Here is a 19058-nt window from a genome sequence, read left to right on the forward strand (position 1 = left end):
CTACCAATTCTCTAGGAGGAGATGGTTAGTAATATATGTCAAGAGCCCTAAAAATCCTCCCTTCACTGATCCAGTAATTCTACTCCTGGGAATTTATCCTAAGGAAATAATCCTAGATGCAGACTGGGATTTATATGCAATAATGTCCACGCAGTGTCATATAATAGAAGGACCTTGAAACAAACCAAAGGTCTCACAAAGGAGAAATGGTTCAATAAATAAATAATGGCATACTCACGTGTAGCTCAGGTGTTAGACTTTCCTTCCTCCCCAAACTCCTCTACCCTTTATTTTTAAGGTCACCTTTATTATATGATGGAAGGAGAATGTTTTATCCTAAGGGTACTCACGGTACTTGCCATGCCATTTCCCATTCCACCTTGGACCGTCATTCACTTCACAGATGTTCTCCAAAACTGGCACAATGATCACCCTCCCCAACCCCTGCTGGGCCTGCCCCTTTTCACCTTCCCCTGCAGAGGACTGAGCTGGTGCAGAGGAAATAAATGTCTGCTGGTGAACTGATGTCAAGCTCTGGCCCAAGGAGATCAAGTTGCTGAAACAGGCTGCAGGGTATGGTTTTCCCATTTTACAGATGAGGAAACTGAGGCTCAGGGGAGCAAGTAGCCCAGTGTTACTTAGGTGATAAGCAGTGATGCCAAGATTTGAGCCCATGTCTGTCTGACTACAAATCAGAATCCTTTTCACTACAATATTCCCCTCTTCTGCACCTCTACCACTTTATTCCTCTTCAACTTTCCAAGTAGAAATTTATCCCATTACTTCTAGGAATTCACCTTCCTGAATTGGTTATAAGGATTAGTCTCTCCACTAACTTGCAACCTGTGAAAATTTACCTCAACCACAAATGTCCTCATACTTTCACCACCTCCAAAATTCACTTCTACACATACACCCGTGTTACTGCAGTTTACTGGCGTTTTCTTTTCTTCTCTTTTCTTTTTTTTGGTTGTCACAATTTTTAAAAATTCTACCAAGTGGACTGGGGGGTGGGGAAGTTAAATAGTTACTATATTTATACTGAGAATGGATTTAGGTGATAATAAAGGCAGATGTTGCTATAGCAACGAACATTCTAGGATCACATACACATCTTTTTGCATTTGTGCGAAGTGCACTGGATTGTAGCTAACATCCCCCCGAATGGTCTGTGCAGAGCAGGGCACATTGACCACTGTGTGGTCAGGTCAGGGCCAGCTCACACACATGGGTCTCCTCAGCTACCAAAACACTGGCTGCTTTGTGACCACCTAGAGGGGTGGGATAGGGAGGGTGGGAGGGAGGGAGACGCAAGAGGGAAGAGATATGGGAACATATGTATATGTATAACTGATTCACTTTGTTACAAAGCAGAAACTAATACACCATTGTAAACCAATTATACTCCAATAAAGATGTAACAAAACAAAACACTTGCTGCAGCCTGGGGCTCCAGGTAGATCTGGATGCCAGCACAGCTTCAGGGAGAGCCATCGGGAAGCTGTGCTGTCTCCCGCCTGGGTAAACTCTCTCCCTCGCTCCCCTTTTCTTTCGCTCTTTTTCATGCTGGTTCTAAATTATGCTAACTGTTTAATGACAGCCTGGGTTATTTTCTGAACACCAGTGGCAGGAGGAGGTTAGGGTATTCACTCTGACAATGCCCCACCTTGGTGTGAGGGAGGGAACCCCAGGGTATGCCCTGTGTGCTGTGCAGCGAGAATAGCCCGGGGCTCCTTCCCCTGGGACCCCTCCTCTATTGGCTGGGAGTTCTTGCCCCAGGATCTTCCTACAATCCTCCTGACCCCAGGCTCCCAGTAAGACAGGTGCCCTCCTTCACCTGCCCAGTCAAAGCCATCCCTCTGTGCATCACACAAAGGGGAAAAGACCTGGCTGGAATGTAAAGGATGTGTGTTCTAGCCTGCTCTGCCGCCTAGGAGCTGCCACCTAAGAGTTGCCACCTAGGAGCTGTGGGACTTCTCTGAGTTGTAGTCCCCTCCCCTGTGAGAGAAGGCTGCATCTCTGGAGAAAGTGCTAACCTGGTATACTCATTCACGAGTAGGTGAAAATGATAACACCTGGCAAATGCACTGTATTCACCATTTTTACACAAAATATGAGCCTTAAACCAAAAGAATAAATGCCAAATTGTAGAAGTTTAGCCATCAAGTAACAGGCAAGGGATATGCTCTCAGAGCAATGGGCTCCCATGGTGACCATCTACACACAGGGCCATCATTTAATGACATGAACTACATCTGCCCACCATGAAGCCACTAGGTGCTCAAGAGCTCAAAGCTGGTACCAGAGGCAGGTAGGAAAATGGTGGTAGACATACCTTGTGATGGATGCCATGGTGGGTGTGTGCTTTGAGGAGGGACACCAAAACTACAGGGAAGTACTAGCTGTGTGAACTTGGGCAAGATACCCAATCTCTCTGAGCCACAGTTTTCTCATCTGTGAATTGGAAAAATGTCTGACCCATGAGGCTGTTTCTGGGTACACTAACCTTCGAAGTTCTGCTGGATCAAAGATATTCCAAAGGGGAGCACACATAGGAGCTCTTCAGATGTCTCCACTTTATAGTAGCTTTGCGGTGTCCACAAGAAGTGGGAGGCTGGTGAATATCATGCTCCCTTTGCTCCAGGAGAACCTCAGTTCAACAGCTTTACAAGATGACATAGTGGGACAGATTGTCAGGTATCTCATCTCCATGGCCAGGGCTCCCCAACAGACCAAGTCTGAAGCGTCAATAATTTGTACTGATGAGAAGAAAAGGCTGCTGTAGATTATTGAACTTGGCCAATTAACAAGTAAACAAACACGCAATTGCAAGCCAGAGCCCTGGCTAACACAATGTACCTCGCTTTTTTAATTTGACATGAGTCATTTAGTTTTAATTAGGACAGTATTTCACGGTCTATTAGTAGGAGTCCTGTAGTATATGTTGTGGAAATAATGAAGGCTTAGCAATGAGACCTGTTTCAGCGCTCTGCTATTAAACCTTCACTGAGAAGGGAGGTGGGGCTGCCAGGCTCTTTGTGGAAATGACTGGGTTTGGAAATTAGCACTGTTAGAGAGATCTAGGTGAGACAGAGTCTGGCAAAGCCTCCAGGCTCCAGCAGCCCAGGCACGCTCAGCTCACGGGACTGAGGACCAAGCCCACTGCTGAGCCCCAGGATCGCCCAGCTTTGCAGATCTCAATAAGGCCTGGAACACAACCCCACTCTCCCACCCGCAGTGGTACACAGGACAGGATGGATGCTGCCCAGGAGAGCACTGAGGCCGTCACCAGAAGGAGAACGTCCCAACTCGGTCACACTTGACTCCTCGAACCAGAACCCTCCTCAGCAGACCACTTGTTCCCCTAACGGGAGAAGATTCAAGACTCATACCCCACTCTCATTAGCTGGTTGAGAACGGGGCCTCTCTCCCTTTCTTCCGCCTTCTCAATGCGCTCAGTCCAGTCGCTCCATCGTGAAATGGTTCTATTCACGCTCAGAAGTTAGATAGCTAGTTTGCTCCCCTCCCTCTCACGTAGGAGCTCTTCAGATGTCTCCACTTAGCCATCAAGGAACAGGCAAGGGATTCAATTTCAGTTTGAATTCCACACCTCTAGCCTTTCCTTTCTATTCTGTCCGCGCTCTCCTCCCAGCAGGCACTGGGATAGCTCCCCCTTTCCTGCCTCCCCTAAGGAACTGCCATCCTTTATCCCTCAGCAGAGGGGCATCCCCGTCACTGTTCTCTCCCCATCATTTGCAATTTCAGCCTTTCTCCTCTCATTTGTGGAGCAAGAAGCTTGTCTTTTAAAGCAGCTCCATGTGTCACTGAATAAGTAGAAGATATTTGCCTGGAAAAGGAGACAACTATTCCTGTCTCTAAAGTTACCACCATGTTATAAAAAGTGCACTGAACTGACAGACACAAGGAATACAGTCTAGGCCAGCTCTGCCACACCACCAATGCCAAAATCTTGAGTAAGTCATTCACTTCTCAGCCTCAACTTCCCTTTTATAGAAAGAGGGGGTTACCTAAAGCATTTCTGAGATGCCAGAGGAGAAAAAACTCATTTCCCCAAGGCCACCTCTTTCATACTTACTGTGCCACTACCCCTGTCCTGGGTCTCTCTCCTTCCCCCTCCCTCCTTTCCTCCCTCTTCCTCTCACCTCTTCCTCCCCACTTCTGTCTCTCTCTTAGAATTCAGTAAGTTATCACCAAGGAAGACACTTTGTAAATCCATATCTCTATGTTTCTGCAGCGCCATCCCAGGGTACCTAGGTTGCTCAACCAGTGAAAATAGTCCCAGAGGTTCCCAGCATCATAAGCAGGAGGAACATTGGTGGGGCCCCAACCACTATAATGGAAATGCTTGAAAGGAGCCCACAAATCTTCAGTCCTCTGCAAGGTGAAAAAAATAGGAAACTTCAGCTCTTGGGAATAAAATTTGGAGCCCTGGACAGTGAATGTATTGGGGGCGGCAGCTGGGGGAATGAGTGTGTACATCATCTTGATTGATTCATGGGGTTTTTTTTGTGTGTGTGAACTATGTTAATTTAACTCTACTAAGTGCTTGGCATTGACTTCAGTGTGATTCATGAGTAAGACACCAGCCCAGCCCTCAAGGAACTGTGTTCAGTCAGGGACAGCGACATGGCAGAAGGTAATCACAGTGCAGAGGAGAGGCAGTGGTGTATGAGAGCACATCACAAGCTCCTGAATCCACTCTGGGGTTAGAACAGACTTCTTAGAGGAGGGCCAGTCAACCTAAGACCTGAAAGAGCGTCTTCATCTAAATCAGTCTCTCAGCAGTATTTGATGCACTTAATACCCCCTTCTCCCACTTGAAACACTTGCTTCACTTCATTTTCCTCCTGTTCAGCTAATCCTTCTGAATCTCCTTTGCTGGAGGCTCCTTATCTTCTGAACATTTTAAATGTTAGAATGGGGCTTCCCTGGTGGCACAGTGGTTGAGAGTCCACCTGCCGATGCAGGGGACACGGGTTCGTGCCCCAGTCCGGGAAGATCCCACATGCCGTGCAGAGTGGCTGTCCCGAGCCTGTGCTCCGCAACGGGAGGGGCCCCAACAGTGAGAGGCCCTGCTTTTGATCCTGAGACCTCTTCTCTTCTCTACTGCTCTCACTCCCTAGGAGAACTCCTCCATATCTTGGCTTTAAGTACCACCTACTACTAGAAACCAGCAAATTTTTGTTTCTAGATCTGACCTCTCCCTCTCACCACTAACTCAACAGCTCACCTTCATGGTCTAACAGGTATCTTTTTTTCCTTTTTTTAATAGATCTTTACTGGAGTATAATTGCTTCACAATACCGTGTTAGTTTCTGTTGCACAACAAAGCGAATCAGCCATATGCACACACATGTCCCCACATCCCCTCCCTCTTGAGCCTCCCTCCCACCCTCCCTATCCCACCCCTCTAGGTCATCGCAAAGCACCGAGCCGATCTCCCTGTGCTGCACTGCTGCTTCTCACCAGCCAACTGTTTTACATTCGGGAGTGTATGTATGTCGATGCTACTCTCGCTTCGCCCCAGCTTCCCCCTCCCACCCCGTGTCCTCAGGTCCACTCTCTACATCTACCTCTTTATTCCTGCCCTGAAACTAGGTTCATCAGTACCTTCTTTTTCCAGATTCCATATATATGCGTTAACGTGCGGTATTTGTTTCTCTCTTTCTTTAACTTGATATGATGGAAACTGATCACAATTTCACCTCCCCCCAAAATACTTCCTCAATCTTTCCCTCTCAGGCCAAAACCTGGAATCATTCTTTAGTCCTCTTTTTCTCTCACACCAACATTCAAGCAGTCAGCAAATCTTGTATCATCTCTACCTCAAACACGTAACACTGACTCGGCCCCTTCTCACCACCTCCACGGCTCTCACCTGCTCAAAACCTCCCGTGGTTTTCTATGTCACTCAGAATAAAATCCAAAATCCTTCCCATCCCCTAGAAGAGTCTGATGTAATCTGGGCCTCCACCTCTCTGGTCTGGACTCCTCCCGCTTCCCCGCCAGTCACACCTCACCACTCTCACGGCTCCAGCCACACAGGCCTGGCTCCTCTCCCCTGAATGTGCCAAGCACCACCCTCCACTCCTCCCCTAGATCTTCCCTGTCTGCTCGACCACCTTCTGCCAGATACCTGCTTGACTTTCTCCCTCCCGTCAAATGTCATCTCCTCAGAGGGACCTCTGTGGCATAGATAGTTTTACCTATTGTATCAGGGGGTCCTAGCCAGATGTAGATGGAACACCCATCTTTGAAAAGATCTTTTTGGGATGGTATTCACAGAGGAAACCAAGAATAGGTTTTAAGGGCTCAAGGACTAGCAACGCTGGGAGGCTGACACCACCCTTGCTCACCCTTACTCCTGAAGGGGGAAGACAAGGAAATGGTGCTACCAGAGCCCTTCCGAGAACTGGAGCCGTGGGTGTGAGAGTGCCTGGTGGAGCTGTGGCTATAGGAGAACAGTCACTGCAGAGCTCTGGCAGAGCAGGGAGCACAAAGAACATGGGCCCGCCCTTCCCCACCCTCGGCTCTCCTCCTGGTGTACCCTTTTGGCCAAAGCCAAGCGGGAGTCAGAGGGCCGGGGAGCCCTGGTGATACAGTCCATGGAGTTTAGGCACAAGAGCACAGAGCAGGGCAGAGAAGGACAGAGAGCAGATCTGGGGTAAATGAAGTTACTCAACACATCAGTATTTCTGGCTCCTCTCCTTCCAGGCACAGGGTAGGTCCCCACATTCCCTGCTACCCTTGAAGTCAAGTACAGCATGCAACTTGCCTTGGCCAGGGTCACTTCCAGACATAAGTCTTTATGTTCCCCCTTCCACCTCCTATAATGACCAGGGACAGTCCAGAGGATGAAGACAGTCAGCCTGGGCTCCAGAGTGATAAAGATGTGGAGTAGAATCCCCGCTGTCCCACAGCAGGCAAGCAGCATATGAGCAAAAGGAAGCCCCTGAGATTTGGGAGCTGTTCTGTCATTGCACTTTCACCTAGTTTATCGTGATCCACTTCTTCTGCTGAAATAGCAAGCTGCCTCACCATGATACCTTCCTCTGTCTTGCTTTCCTCATCCAATGGATCACCACCTGATAAACTGCAGTATTTATTAGTTGTCTGTCTCCCTCCCCTCGTATGTAAACCATGGGGGCAGGACTTCGGTTCACTACCAATTGTCAGCGCCTAGAGTAGCACCTGGTTGACAGCAGACGCTAAAATTCTTTGTCAAATAGATGAATGAATAAATGAGCATGTAATGACTAACATATATTATTAGTTATATCCTAGACACATTCTCAGGAATGATGTCTAGGTGATTCTGAGGAAGTGAAAGATTAAACAATTCGCTAAGGTCACCTGGCTTAAGTCATGGAGTGGGTTGTGAAGGCATTTTGACTCCAGAGCCCAAGCCTGTGACAACTTTGCCACTTCCCAGTATGAAGGGGGCTTGGTGGGGAAGCACAGGAGAAGCCATTCTGGCCAGAGACTGGAGAGGGCCAGGCAGCCTACCTACTGCAAAGTGTTAGTTACTGCTGGAGCCAAGAGTGACAACCGATAAACTATACAGGGTAACAGGGACAATTAAAACTATGTTGGCCATGTACAAATAATGCTAATTACAGTCATTTATATGAGTTGCTTACCATTTCTGCCTAATTACCACGCAGCACAACAATTATGTAGAGCTTTAATGTCAACCTAAGTTTCCTGGAAGTTTTATTTGATTATAACTGTAAAAGCTAAAAACAAGTAGTCCATCCATGAGTTGGTTGCTCATGGAGACTGGTTCTCTGTCCAGAATTTAAAATTAGAGAGGAATTACCTTGTCTTTACCAGCCACTGCCCGTATTGTTAGTGATCTTCCAGGTATAAGCATTTCACCTGGACTAGAAACTCCTTGAGGCTGGTACTATCTCATTTTTCCTGGTATCATTATCCCCTCCCCACTTGGAGCCCAGCTCAGCCCTGAACAGAGGGGGGCTCCTACACCATTGTTCATCTGTTGGAGCTCTGTCTTTGGAAGAAATGGTCCTGCTTCATGCGCCTCTGAGTCTCTTCTCATTGCCTGGAGGCTGAGGAGTGAGATTGGCTGAAGGGTGCCATGTCTATATCAGCTGTGACCATGGCAAGAGACTTTCCTGAGCCCTGTAACAGGCCTTCAGAAGAAGGAGGGCAAGGGTGGGATAGAACGCTTAGGGGCCTAGGGATAGCTGAGAAGAATTCAGGAAATGTAATAACAGAGAGCGCCAGCTGTCCGCCTAGTATCTACTCTCTTTCTTGAGTGAAGAGAGTTTTAGCTGGGCACATGGCAGCCCAGATAAAGGCCATATTCCCAGGATCATTTGCAGTGAGGTGTGGCTAATGGGATGTCAGCAAAAGTGATGTATGCAAATTTAAGACCATGACTTCAGAAGGAAAGGAGTGAACCTCCCCCCCACTTTCCCCGCTTTCCTCTGCCTGGGATACAGGCAGGATGTTAGGACGTAGGCAAAAGCCTCCCTGGACCCGGGATGGAATGCAGATGTTGAGATGCCGGAGCAGCAGGATCAAAGGAGCCTGGATGGTCAGAACCGTGGGGCTGCAGTACCACACCACTGCAGAGCAGCACAACCACGCTCCTGCAATAGATGTATGTCACTGTCAAAGCACAGAAGATAGTAAAATGTAGTAAAATAATTAGGAGGTGGTGAGTTTTCATTGCCTTTGTTTTTAGGATAGTTTATTTCTTTTTAAGTTTATATAATTAATTTTTTTTTTTTTTTTTTTGCGTTATTTGGGTCTCTCGCTGTTGTGGCCTCTCCCGTTGCGGAGCACAGGCTCCGGACGCGCAGGCTCAGTGGCCATGGCTCACGGGCCCAGCCGCTCCGCGGCACGTGGGATCCTCCTGGACCGGGGCATGAACCCGCGTCCCCTGCATTGGCAGGCGGACTCTCAACCACTGCGCCACCAGGGAAGCCCCTATATAATTAAATTTTTAATGATGGCTATGCTTAACAACCAGCTCGTAAGAATTCTGAAAATTTGTGACAGCTCCAGCTTCAGGTCTTTGTCAGACTAGCAAAACCTGCATCCTAACTGATACAAAGGTAATGCAGGAAGTGGGAGTTGGGTTTGAGATCATATTCTCAGATGTATGTGATATGTAAATCAGTCCATGGATGACCCAGCGTTGCCTGAAAAATTATGTTGCTCCAGGGATAACTTCGAACCAAAAATTCTAAAGCTTCTACCAGTTATTATTGAAAAAAATTCTTGTAGCCTAGCCTAACTCCAACTTGAACATACCCATGTCTGTGGAGGGCCATGGCTCTAGATGATGGCTAAGGCCCTTCCTGCCCAAGGCCTGGTGCTCCTACGCAGCCCAGTAGAGCATTTCTGCCTCTTTTCCACCTGCCTCTCTTGGGACCTTCTCTTGCCAGTTTAAGGGCAGAGAGGACATCTCTGGTGAGAGACATAGGATCCGATCTAACCTCTCACTTTTGCCAACACAGGATGAAAGGCAAGTAAGTCATTGATTCAATAAATTTGCACAGATTAAGTGGAACAAAACACATCTCAGTGTAATGTGCTCTGTAGAATCCTATGTTGTTGGAAGGAAGGAAGGAGGAAAGAAAGAGGGAAGGAGGGAGGGAGGGAGGGAGGGAGAAAGAAAGGAAGAAGCAATGGTATCTATATATGCTGTATATATGCTTGTCTGAGCCAAGAGAAAGTTGTGGAAGGACACCCACCAAACAGGTAATCTCCTCGGTTACCTGAGGAAATAGAACAGGCTGGGGGGAGGGTAACTTTTCTTTATATGCATCTTTATTATCCAGATTAATGTAGCAAGTATTACTTTTAACTTGTTTTTTTTTTAATTTTATTTATTTTATTTTTGGCTGTGTTGGGTCTTTGTTACTGCACACGGGCTTTTCTCTGGTTGCGGTGAGCAGGGGTTACTCTTCCTTGCGGTGTGCGGGCTTCTCATTGCAGTGGCTTCTCTTGCTGCGGAGCACGGGCTCTAGGCGCGTGGGCTTCAGTAGTTGTGGCACGCGGGCTCAGTAGTTGTGGCTCGCAGGCTCAGTAGTTGTGGCGCACGGGCTTATTTGCTCCGCAACATGTGGGATCTTCCTGGACCAGGGCTCGAACCCGTGTCCCCTGCATTGGCAGGAGGATTCTTAACCACTGCGCCACCAGGGAAGCCCCTAACTTGTTATCTTAAAGCACAAAAAATATGATATGAAATACTGTACACGAGTTAAAAGTGAATGAACTAGAGCTATAGTATATCAACATGAATAAATTTCAAACAGTAATTTTGAGCAAAAGAGCAAAGCTAAGGAATAATACCTACATTATGAAAACAATTACATAAAGTATTAAAACACAATTTATACTATATATTGTTTATGGATACATTTATACAAAGCAATAGTATATAAGAATATACATGGGGGGGCTTCCCTGGTGGCTCAGTGGTTAAGAATCCGCCTGCCAATGCAGGAGACACAGGTTCGAGCCCTGGTCCCGGAAGATCCCACACACCGTGGAACAACTAAGCCCGTGTGCCACAACTACTGAGCCTGCGCTCTAGGGCCCATGAGCCACAACTACTGAAGCCCACGAGCCGCAACTACTGAAGCCCGCGTGCCTAGAGCCCATGCTCCACAACAAGAGAAGCCACCGCAATGAGAAGCCTGCACAGTACAACGAAGAGTAGCCCCTGCTTGTCGCAACAAGAGAAAAGCCCACGTGCAGCAACAAAGACCCAAAAGCAGCCAAAAATAAAAAAAATTAAAAAAGAATATACATGGGGATAATAAACCCAAATTCACATTAACAAGGGAATGAGATCTGAAGAAATATATAGATTCTTTCAGCTGATCTGCAGTGCATTTGTGGTGTATGTTTTCAGGTAATATGGCAAATGCTAAGATTTGATAAAGTTAGATGGTAGATACACAGATGTTCTTTATCAAATTCTTTATATTTGTATGCTTGAAATATTCCACAATAAAAATTACCTTAATTTTAATTTAAAAAATGTATTCATGTAGATAAATTTAATAAGAAGCAAATGTGCACATTATACATATGTCCATTAAAGTAAGTATCTCATTGTGTTGTCTTTCCCATATCACCATTAGATTGTGAATCTTTGCGAGCAGTGACTATATATTTCAATCCATCCACAGATCCCGTGCTAATCCCTGGTCCAACATCTCTTGTGCCCCTGTTATATACCATATGTTCTACTAGACTCTAGGAATACAAAAAGGTCATTCAGAATCACCCCCTGCTTTTGAGAATCTTACATCTTTCAGGAGAGACGGATGAATAACTAACTGTAATTCACCAGGCTTGCTCTATGGTACACACGCATCATCCTGGCGGTGCGTCTTCTGCTCATAAAGTGGCAAACAGCCATGGAGAGGCAGCATGTGGGGGGAGGCAGACTTCAGCTCACCTCCCAGCTCCCTGGCTCACAGACATGGGACCCTGAGTAAATTACACAACTTCTCTAAGTCCTATTTGTGTACAAACTCTTCACAGGGTTTTAAGTAGTTAATAAGATAATCTCATTGAAAACACCTGGTACTTTGACAGGGCAGCCAGGGCTCAATAACTGTTAGAACAGGTGCGGCAACTGAGGCTCAAGAAAGGTGAATGATTCATCCCAGATCAAACTACAGGGGGTGACGGATCCAGGATTCCAAACCAAGTGTGTGTTCCCAAAGGTGCCTCGGACACAGTAAGTTTCCTGGGTGCTCAGTAAATGCTTATTGAATTGAGACTTCATGTCCAGCTTAAAGTCAAGTCTTTAAGCATGGGATCATTTAAAGCATTAACTGTTACGGCGATCATAACAGTTAGGAAGGTCAAGACAGAGAGGTCCACGGACTCCAAGACCTCACAGCAGGTGGGGCTGTCTCCAGGTCTCCCTCCTTCCACCACAGCTCACCTCCCAGGTCCACAGGCGCTCTTCTGCTCTCCCTGGATGGCACAGCTCCCTGCACACTAGCTCCTGACACTGGTGACCACTCCTCTCTCATCAAATCCATCCTCCTGGGGCATTCGAGACACGACTTGCTCCTGGTTTCCTCCTACTTGACTGTCAGCACCCTCCCATCTCCTGCCTGGATGTCTCCTTCTCTACCCATGTGGTATTTTGCGTGGCTTTGGGGAACTCTAGACATCCTTGTGCCTCTGGAAATCCAGATCAGGCCAGGTTGGGGGCCTGGAGAGAACACCTGGAAGGGCCAGGTTATGTCACCAGAACAGAAAAGGCTCCACTGAGAGAAATGGGGCATCTACCGTGTACCTAGTGGTGTTCTTGGCTTACATCATTTTACTGAATCCTCTGACTAATCTTATGAGATAGACTTGATGATTCTTCTGCTTCACAGGTGAGAAAACTACCAGTAAACAAAGTCAGAGTTCCGGCCCAAAGTCACAGAGTAAGAGGTAGAGGCCGGGATTTGAACTCCTGAGACCAAGACTTACCCACTGTGCAACTGCCTCTTTGGAACAGGGTATACAGCATATCAGCATATCCACAGCACTGGTGAGTCCTCAGTTTCACATAAACCTGCAAGATGGAGAAAATAAATCTGCACACGAATTTACCTTCTTGCATTAACATTCAGGTTCAATTGTTTGTGGCCCAAACCCTGAGCAGTTGGGTCTAGAGTCTACAGTCACATTCCCAACCCCTTCCTTCTGATTTTCATTTGAAAATTTATCAACTGCTTCCATGTCGCTGCATATGCCATTGATCATATTGAGCTTTCCGGGTTTTTTTCTGGGCCTTTTTCTCCACAGTCTCAGATGCCCCTTTAAAGTCTTCGAGATGCGTCTGGCAAGCATCCAGGCCAAAACCCACACTTCCTGGGTTTTCACTCCGTCCCTGCCAGCAACCCACTGATCTCATACTTCAAAACCCTCCCCAGAGCCAGCTGTGCACGTCCCACAGCCCCCTCTCTCTTCCAAGGTCACAACCTTCGACAGGAAGGAGGGATGAAAACACATCGTTTTCAAGTCCTCAAGTCCTTCTATCTCCTGCTCAAAATGTCAAAGTCTGTGGAGACACGTTCAAGGTTGTCTTTTACTCTGACTAGATCATTTCTCCTGCGTGAGTCAGCAGAAGTGGGCAGTTGTGTGAGACCTGAACCAGCAGGCGAAACCCTGTCACTGCCCAAATTAAACGAGATGATGAAGATGCATGTTGCGTAAGTGGTAGAACACTAGTCAGACGTTAGATGGTGGCGGTTATTTGGGACGAGTCATCCAGGAAGAGGGTGCATATCTCCTTTTTAGTCCTGGCTGATCAGACACAGCTGACTTCGTACCTCATGGGAGGGGGTCACAACACCACCTCCAGGGAGCCCACCAGGATACCGCCTGCCTTGAGACAGTGCCTAAGGACACTGTTCTGCTGGGGGAGCATCTGTTCAGCCAGGTCAACACAGCTGCTCTTGGATGCGCCTTTGTCGGCTCTGATTTGTAACTCTGAGGCCCTTGGGCTCTGGCACCAAAGACCTGCCCCTCCCATCACTGGCTATCTGGCCCAGACCTTCCCACCCAAGGGTTTCTTACTTTTTGCTTTTCTTCACGTGTTTGCAAAATAACAAATGCAGTTAACATTTATAAAACAATGTACATATTTTATCTCATTTGATCCTTGCACCTGTGTTGTGACATCATTAATACATTCTGTTTTGGAAAACTGAGGCTGAGAAAGGATAATTGCCTTATTTATTTATTTATTTATTTTAGCTGCACAGCTTGCGGGATCTTAGTCCCCAACCAGGGCTTGAACCCATGCCCTTGGCAGTGAAAGCATGGAGTCCTAACCACTGGACCACGAGGGAATTCCCTAATTGCTTTTGGGGTTGGTTTTTTTTTGTTATTTTTTTTGCAGTACGCGGGCCTCTCACTGTTGTAGCCTCTCCCGTTGTGGAGCACAGGCTCCGGACGTGCAGGCTCAGTGGCCATGGCTCATGGGCCCAGCCACTCCACGGCATGTGGGATCTTCCCAGACCGGGGCACGAACCCGTGTCTCCTGCATCGGCAGGCGGACTCTCAACCACTGCGCCACCAGGGAAACCCCCTAATTGCTTTTATTAACGCCCCAAGATAATATGTGGCAGAGCTGAGATTTGAACCCGTAGCTATATCATGTAACAGCCCATTCTCTTAATCATTTTGTTAACCCCCCTCATCCTCATAACTTAAAAGCTAGGAACACAAACAGTTTACAGCTTAGAACTAGGCACTTGCACTTTATTCTGGAATACTGGGAAGGGGGCAAGCTGCCCCGCTCACACTACAAGCCTCACTTAGGTAGCTCACAAAACATCTGATGCTTCTCAGACTTTCAAGTACATAGGAATCACCTGGGGGTCTGGTCCAAGTGCAGATTTTGAGTCTAGGTTCGGGTGAGCCTGAGAGCCATAGTTCTAACAAGCCCCCTGGCAATGCCATGCTGCTGCTCTGCGGACCACACTCCAAGTAGGAGGCCCTAGAATTCTGGTGCTCTGACTTACCCGGCTGTGAGTGGCTGATCAGACCATCCCAAAGGCCAGCTCGGGAGGGGCTTTCTGGGCTGAAGGTACAGCAAGAGCTAAGGCATTGAATCCTGACTGTGTGTGGGGCAAAGTATACCAGGCAATCAGCAGAGCTGGGACCCAGGGCATGTGGGAGAATGCAGTAGAACACAAGTCTTAGAAAACAAGTCTGGAAGGAAAATCTGGAGTTAAACTGTGAAGAGCCTTGAATATGATGCTAAGACATTTAAGAGTCCAAATTTACATCTCTTTTTAACCACACCTCTTTTATGGTGAAATTATCCATTTCTAGCTTCTTAATACCTATCCTCCTTATTAGAAATAAGGAGTGCAGTCTCTGAATCATCTTTTTATGCCCTAAAATGCCTTGCACCTGGGTCTTCAGTAAAGACCAGAGAATGGGGAACACCAGAGTTCTCTGAAAGGAGGAATGATGGGACTCAGTCTGTGCCTCAGGCATTAGGAATGGTGGATTGGAGATGCAGAGATGTGTTAAGAGACTATCCCAACATTCCAGGGTTGGGATAATGAGGCTGGAACAGAGACGATGACTGTGGGGATGGATAGAAAGGGGGGAGGCACTCTAGAGGCAATTGATCAGACTGCACACTGGTTATTCTCCATTGCTGCCCTCCCCTCCCCCCATCCCTCTGGCTCTCTTTGCCCTGTGCTGTTCTCCAGAAGACTGACCCCTGTGGGCTGCACCATCCAGGCCACCTTCCCTTCTGCTTCCAGTTGAGTTCAGCCAATGAGAGGCACCAGTAGGAGATTGCAGAAGGAAGAAATAGAGGACAGAGGTCGAGGTCTGTCTTTCCACACCCCCTATGCCCTCACTTCTTCCCTATCTCATTGAGGTCTTGGCAGGTTGTATTCATCCATGACCAAAGCTTCAGTAGGGCAGTCCCTTTTCCATGGTGCCAGCTGGGGGGCCACTTTCTGTAAGGTGCGGATGCTATCCTGCAAGATGAGGTACCCTGGCCAATGTGTATTCTTTCCCCTAAAGTCAGATAACCCAGGTCCCTGAACCAAGAGTCAAAGGTAAGAATGACTCGTCTTACTGCCCAATAACCCCCTTTAGGGATTTTTTTTCCTTCCCTTGGGCTCAGTGGTGGTGACACACACCACTCAGGCTATGCCCCACTTCCCTTGGCCCACCTGAGACACCCCGAAGTGGGGGCAGGCAGATCCTAGCATTCCGTAAGGGCCAAGTGCACACCTCTCTTCTTCTCTGCCAGAGGGCTTTCTCCAGCACTGTGGGAGCTTGTTCTACCACAGACACACCTAGAAGTCAAGGTCGAAACCTCTACCAATGGTGGATGGGAGTCCCAGTCCCAGCCTCCCTGTTCTCTGGTAGGATGATTCTGAAGTGTGTTTCACACTATTCCTCAGAGTCTCCAGCAGGACCAAGCCCAGTGGCCACAGTCATTTGATCATTAATTCACCTTTCATTGGCTCTTCTCCCTTCCTTGTCTCATTTCCCCACACGCTCACTCATGTTTCCTGAGATCACCTCCCAAATAAACTACCTACACCCTAGTCCTTGTCCCAAGGTCAGCTTTTGGAGGAACCCAAAATAAGACAGCGCATTTGGAGCAAGGCTGCCACCAGAGAACACACTCTGAGCTACATTTGGCCATTTGGAGCTCTCATGGATGGTCAGAGAAGGGGAAGATTAACGAATTAATTTAATGAAAACAAGGGGAAGTTGGTTGCTGCTACATGGGGCAAATTGAGAGGATTCCCTGGGACATCTCTCAGCGCTCCCATGGCCGGTAATAAGGGCCAATGGGACGCCATGGCAACCCAGTAAAGATGGGACCACTAAAATTGTGGATCCTGCAAAAATGCAGGTTTGGATCATCCACCAGGTGCCCAATAGTCAAGGTGTGGGCAGGGGCTTGGGGGAACACAAAATGAGTGGTGGAAAAAGAAAAGCTTTATGTTGTTTCTTTCCCCTACTTTTTTTCTGCTGCTTTATATGAAGAGCAGTGGCCAACATGATAGCTTTCGAGATTGGAGTGTTATTAAATCAACATCATCCTATGGTGATAGAGGGGTTCATGGGACTTGGGGCTTTTCCCGTGTTGGAGAAACACACATTCCTTCACTAAATAAAGGACAAGAAAGATGCCAAGTGACAAACAGGTTACACTGCGCTGATTATTCTTGATTTGTCCCCCAAATCCCTTCCCCACACTCTCTGTTCTGCTCTGACCTCAGAGGCTGGCCTCCATGGGCTGCTACACTTGGCATCCTGCCCTCCCATTTCTGGTTCAACCAAGGCAAGGCACCAGTAGGAGATGTGAGGTCAGGCGAGAGAGATGCTCGGGTATTCATTTCTCTGCTCCCTCCACGTCTTGCCACAGTTTGGGAAATGCAGCGGCTGCATTTCTATAAGCCTCTGAGCGGTGACCCCTCCTCCAGGCTCCAGCTCTTCCTCGGGCTCCAGCACTATGGCTCCTTGGAGGCCTGTGGGTGGTAACAGCTTCCAGATCTCACTTGTCCCTGATGGGTCACCATTCGTGGGGATTCCCTGAACCCTGTCCACACAGAAATAGAACCTTTATTAAACTTCCTTTAGTTAAACCATCTCTTTCCTACTGGGAACTGGGCTGATCAAGACAGGTGGCGAGGGCTTCCCTGATGGCGCAGTGGTTGAGAGTCCGCCTGCCGATGCAGGGGACGCGGGTTCGTGCCCCGGTCCGGGAAGATCCCACATGCCGCGGAGTGGCTGGGCCCATGAGCCATGGCCGCTGAGCCTGCGCGTCCGGAGCCTGTGCTCCGCAACGGGAGAGGCCACGGCAGTGAGAGGCCCGCGTACCAAGCAAAAAGAAAAAGGAGGTAGGTGGCTTCTAAAAGAAAGAAACAAAGCAGTAATATGGAAGCACATGGGGTCACATTTACTCTGACTCGGCCCCACTGAGGTTATCACGGAGGGCTGAGGCGCTGTGTCCACAAAAGGTTAACTAAGTGGGCGACACTGCATTTCCTTCCCCTCCCAGACAACTGAGAGTGTCCATCCGCCAGTCCAGCTCCAAGCCTCAGCCCGAGGATAGCAGTAGCAGTTCATATTAGACACTGTTTATTCAAAGACATCAGTGGTTGTGCGAGCCATTCACCTGTTTGTTCTTAGACCCATGCCCTGCTCTGTTCTGCATCACAGAAGACTCATTTTGCAGGTTCCTCTACCCTCGAGCAGGCTCAGCCAATGGGGGCATCTCTCCTCATCTCTCTGGATATGAATGGCATGTCCAGCCACGGCTCTGCCTCCCCTATGATTCCAGCTCCCCCTGACACTCCCTGTCTCTGTGGTCCCAGCTCCCGGGAACAGCAGCCTTGGCTTCTGAGCTATGATAAGTCCACTGGCTCCCTGGGTCCCAGAAATGGCAGCTTCCTGCTGTGCTGGTCCCATGTTCCCCACCCACTGCTTGTCTCTTTGGCTCTTCCATTCCCTGTTTAATTAATTACCCTCTATTGAAAGATTAAGAGTGGCTTCTGTTTTCCTGACTGGACCCTGACTGATACAGTGACTTGTCCAAGATCACATGACTGGTAAGCAGCAGAGTCGAACCAGTTCTGCTGACCCCAAAGCCCCCGCACTCCCCCTGCCATGCCGTCCTGCCACATCACTGCCTCAGAGGACTCCAGGCCCTGGCATCTCACCGAAGCTTCTGCTCTCCATTGCAGCCGTGTCTCTGTCCTGGGGGTCAGGGTTTTCATATTTGGATTCAAAGTTTCTTGTGCTGGTGACCTGATTTGCCTAGTTCAAAGCTCACTCAGGACCTAAGACACGGCAGCTACCAGGCCTGGAAGGAAGGCCTCTCTTTGCTTTTGTTTATTGCCTTATTTTTGTTTATTGGTGTGCAAGAAAATCTCAAGTGAATTTAGGAGTCCCCACTGAACCACATATGAATGTACTTCAAAATCTTCTCAGTTTGAGGGAGCTCTGGTGGTCCAGTGGTTTGGATTCGGCGCTTTCACTGCTGTGGCCCCAGGTTCAATCCCTTGTTGGGGAACTAAGATCCCACAAGCGGCGTGGGCACAGCCAACAAAAAACACAAACTTCTGGGTCTGAAAGAGAACTTACTTACTGCCAAGTAAGGAAAAGACGGTGCCTTGGCCAGTGCAACCACAGAAGGGCAAGGCCCGCTCCACTCCACTGTGCGTGGAAGATTACACAACAGCCCCAAAGTATTCACCATAATTGGCTTGGGTGTAGCTCTCTCTCTCCGATTCCCTTGCTGGGTGGAAATGATGAGAAACAGCACATTCCAGCTTCCCTAAGGTAGCTCCACGGGAACCCAGACCTGAAGTGCACCACACTGTGGGATAATAAGACCTCATCTAGCAGAGAGGAGGTTATGTAACTAGAAATCAGCCCATCAGCCATAACAAAACAATCAGGGAGGGTCGGAAAGACCGACGGTGCCATTCCAAGTGACCTGTTCTAGTTCTGCGGGTGGGATGGGGGGTGATGAACAGAACCCCCTAGAG

General features: G+C 48.2%; 1 protein-coding gene across 1 annotated transcript in view; it reads right to left on the reverse strand.

Moving 5' to 3' along the window:
- Positions 1 to 19058, reverse strand: part of CACNA1E (calcium voltage-gated channel subunit alpha1 E) — a 645631-nt gene that overhangs the window by 510297 nt on the left and 116276 nt on the right. The window contains exon 8 of the mRNA XM_089910334.1: positions 12502 to 12586. Within this exon, the coding sequence (XP_089766460.1) occupies positions 12502 to 12586 (85 nt within the window). The remainder of the gene's footprint in view (positions 1 to 12501; positions 12587 to 19058) is intronic.

The sequence above is a fragment of the Delphinapterus leucas genome, chromosome 1 (assembly GCF_059928025.1).
Source record: "Delphinapterus leucas isolate spDelLeu-1000000601 "Yukka" chromosome 1, BTC_Dleu_Yukka2, whole genome shotgun sequence".
NCBI classification, from domain to species: Eukaryota; Metazoa; Chordata; class Mammalia; order Artiodactyla; family Monodontidae; genus Delphinapterus; species Delphinapterus leucas.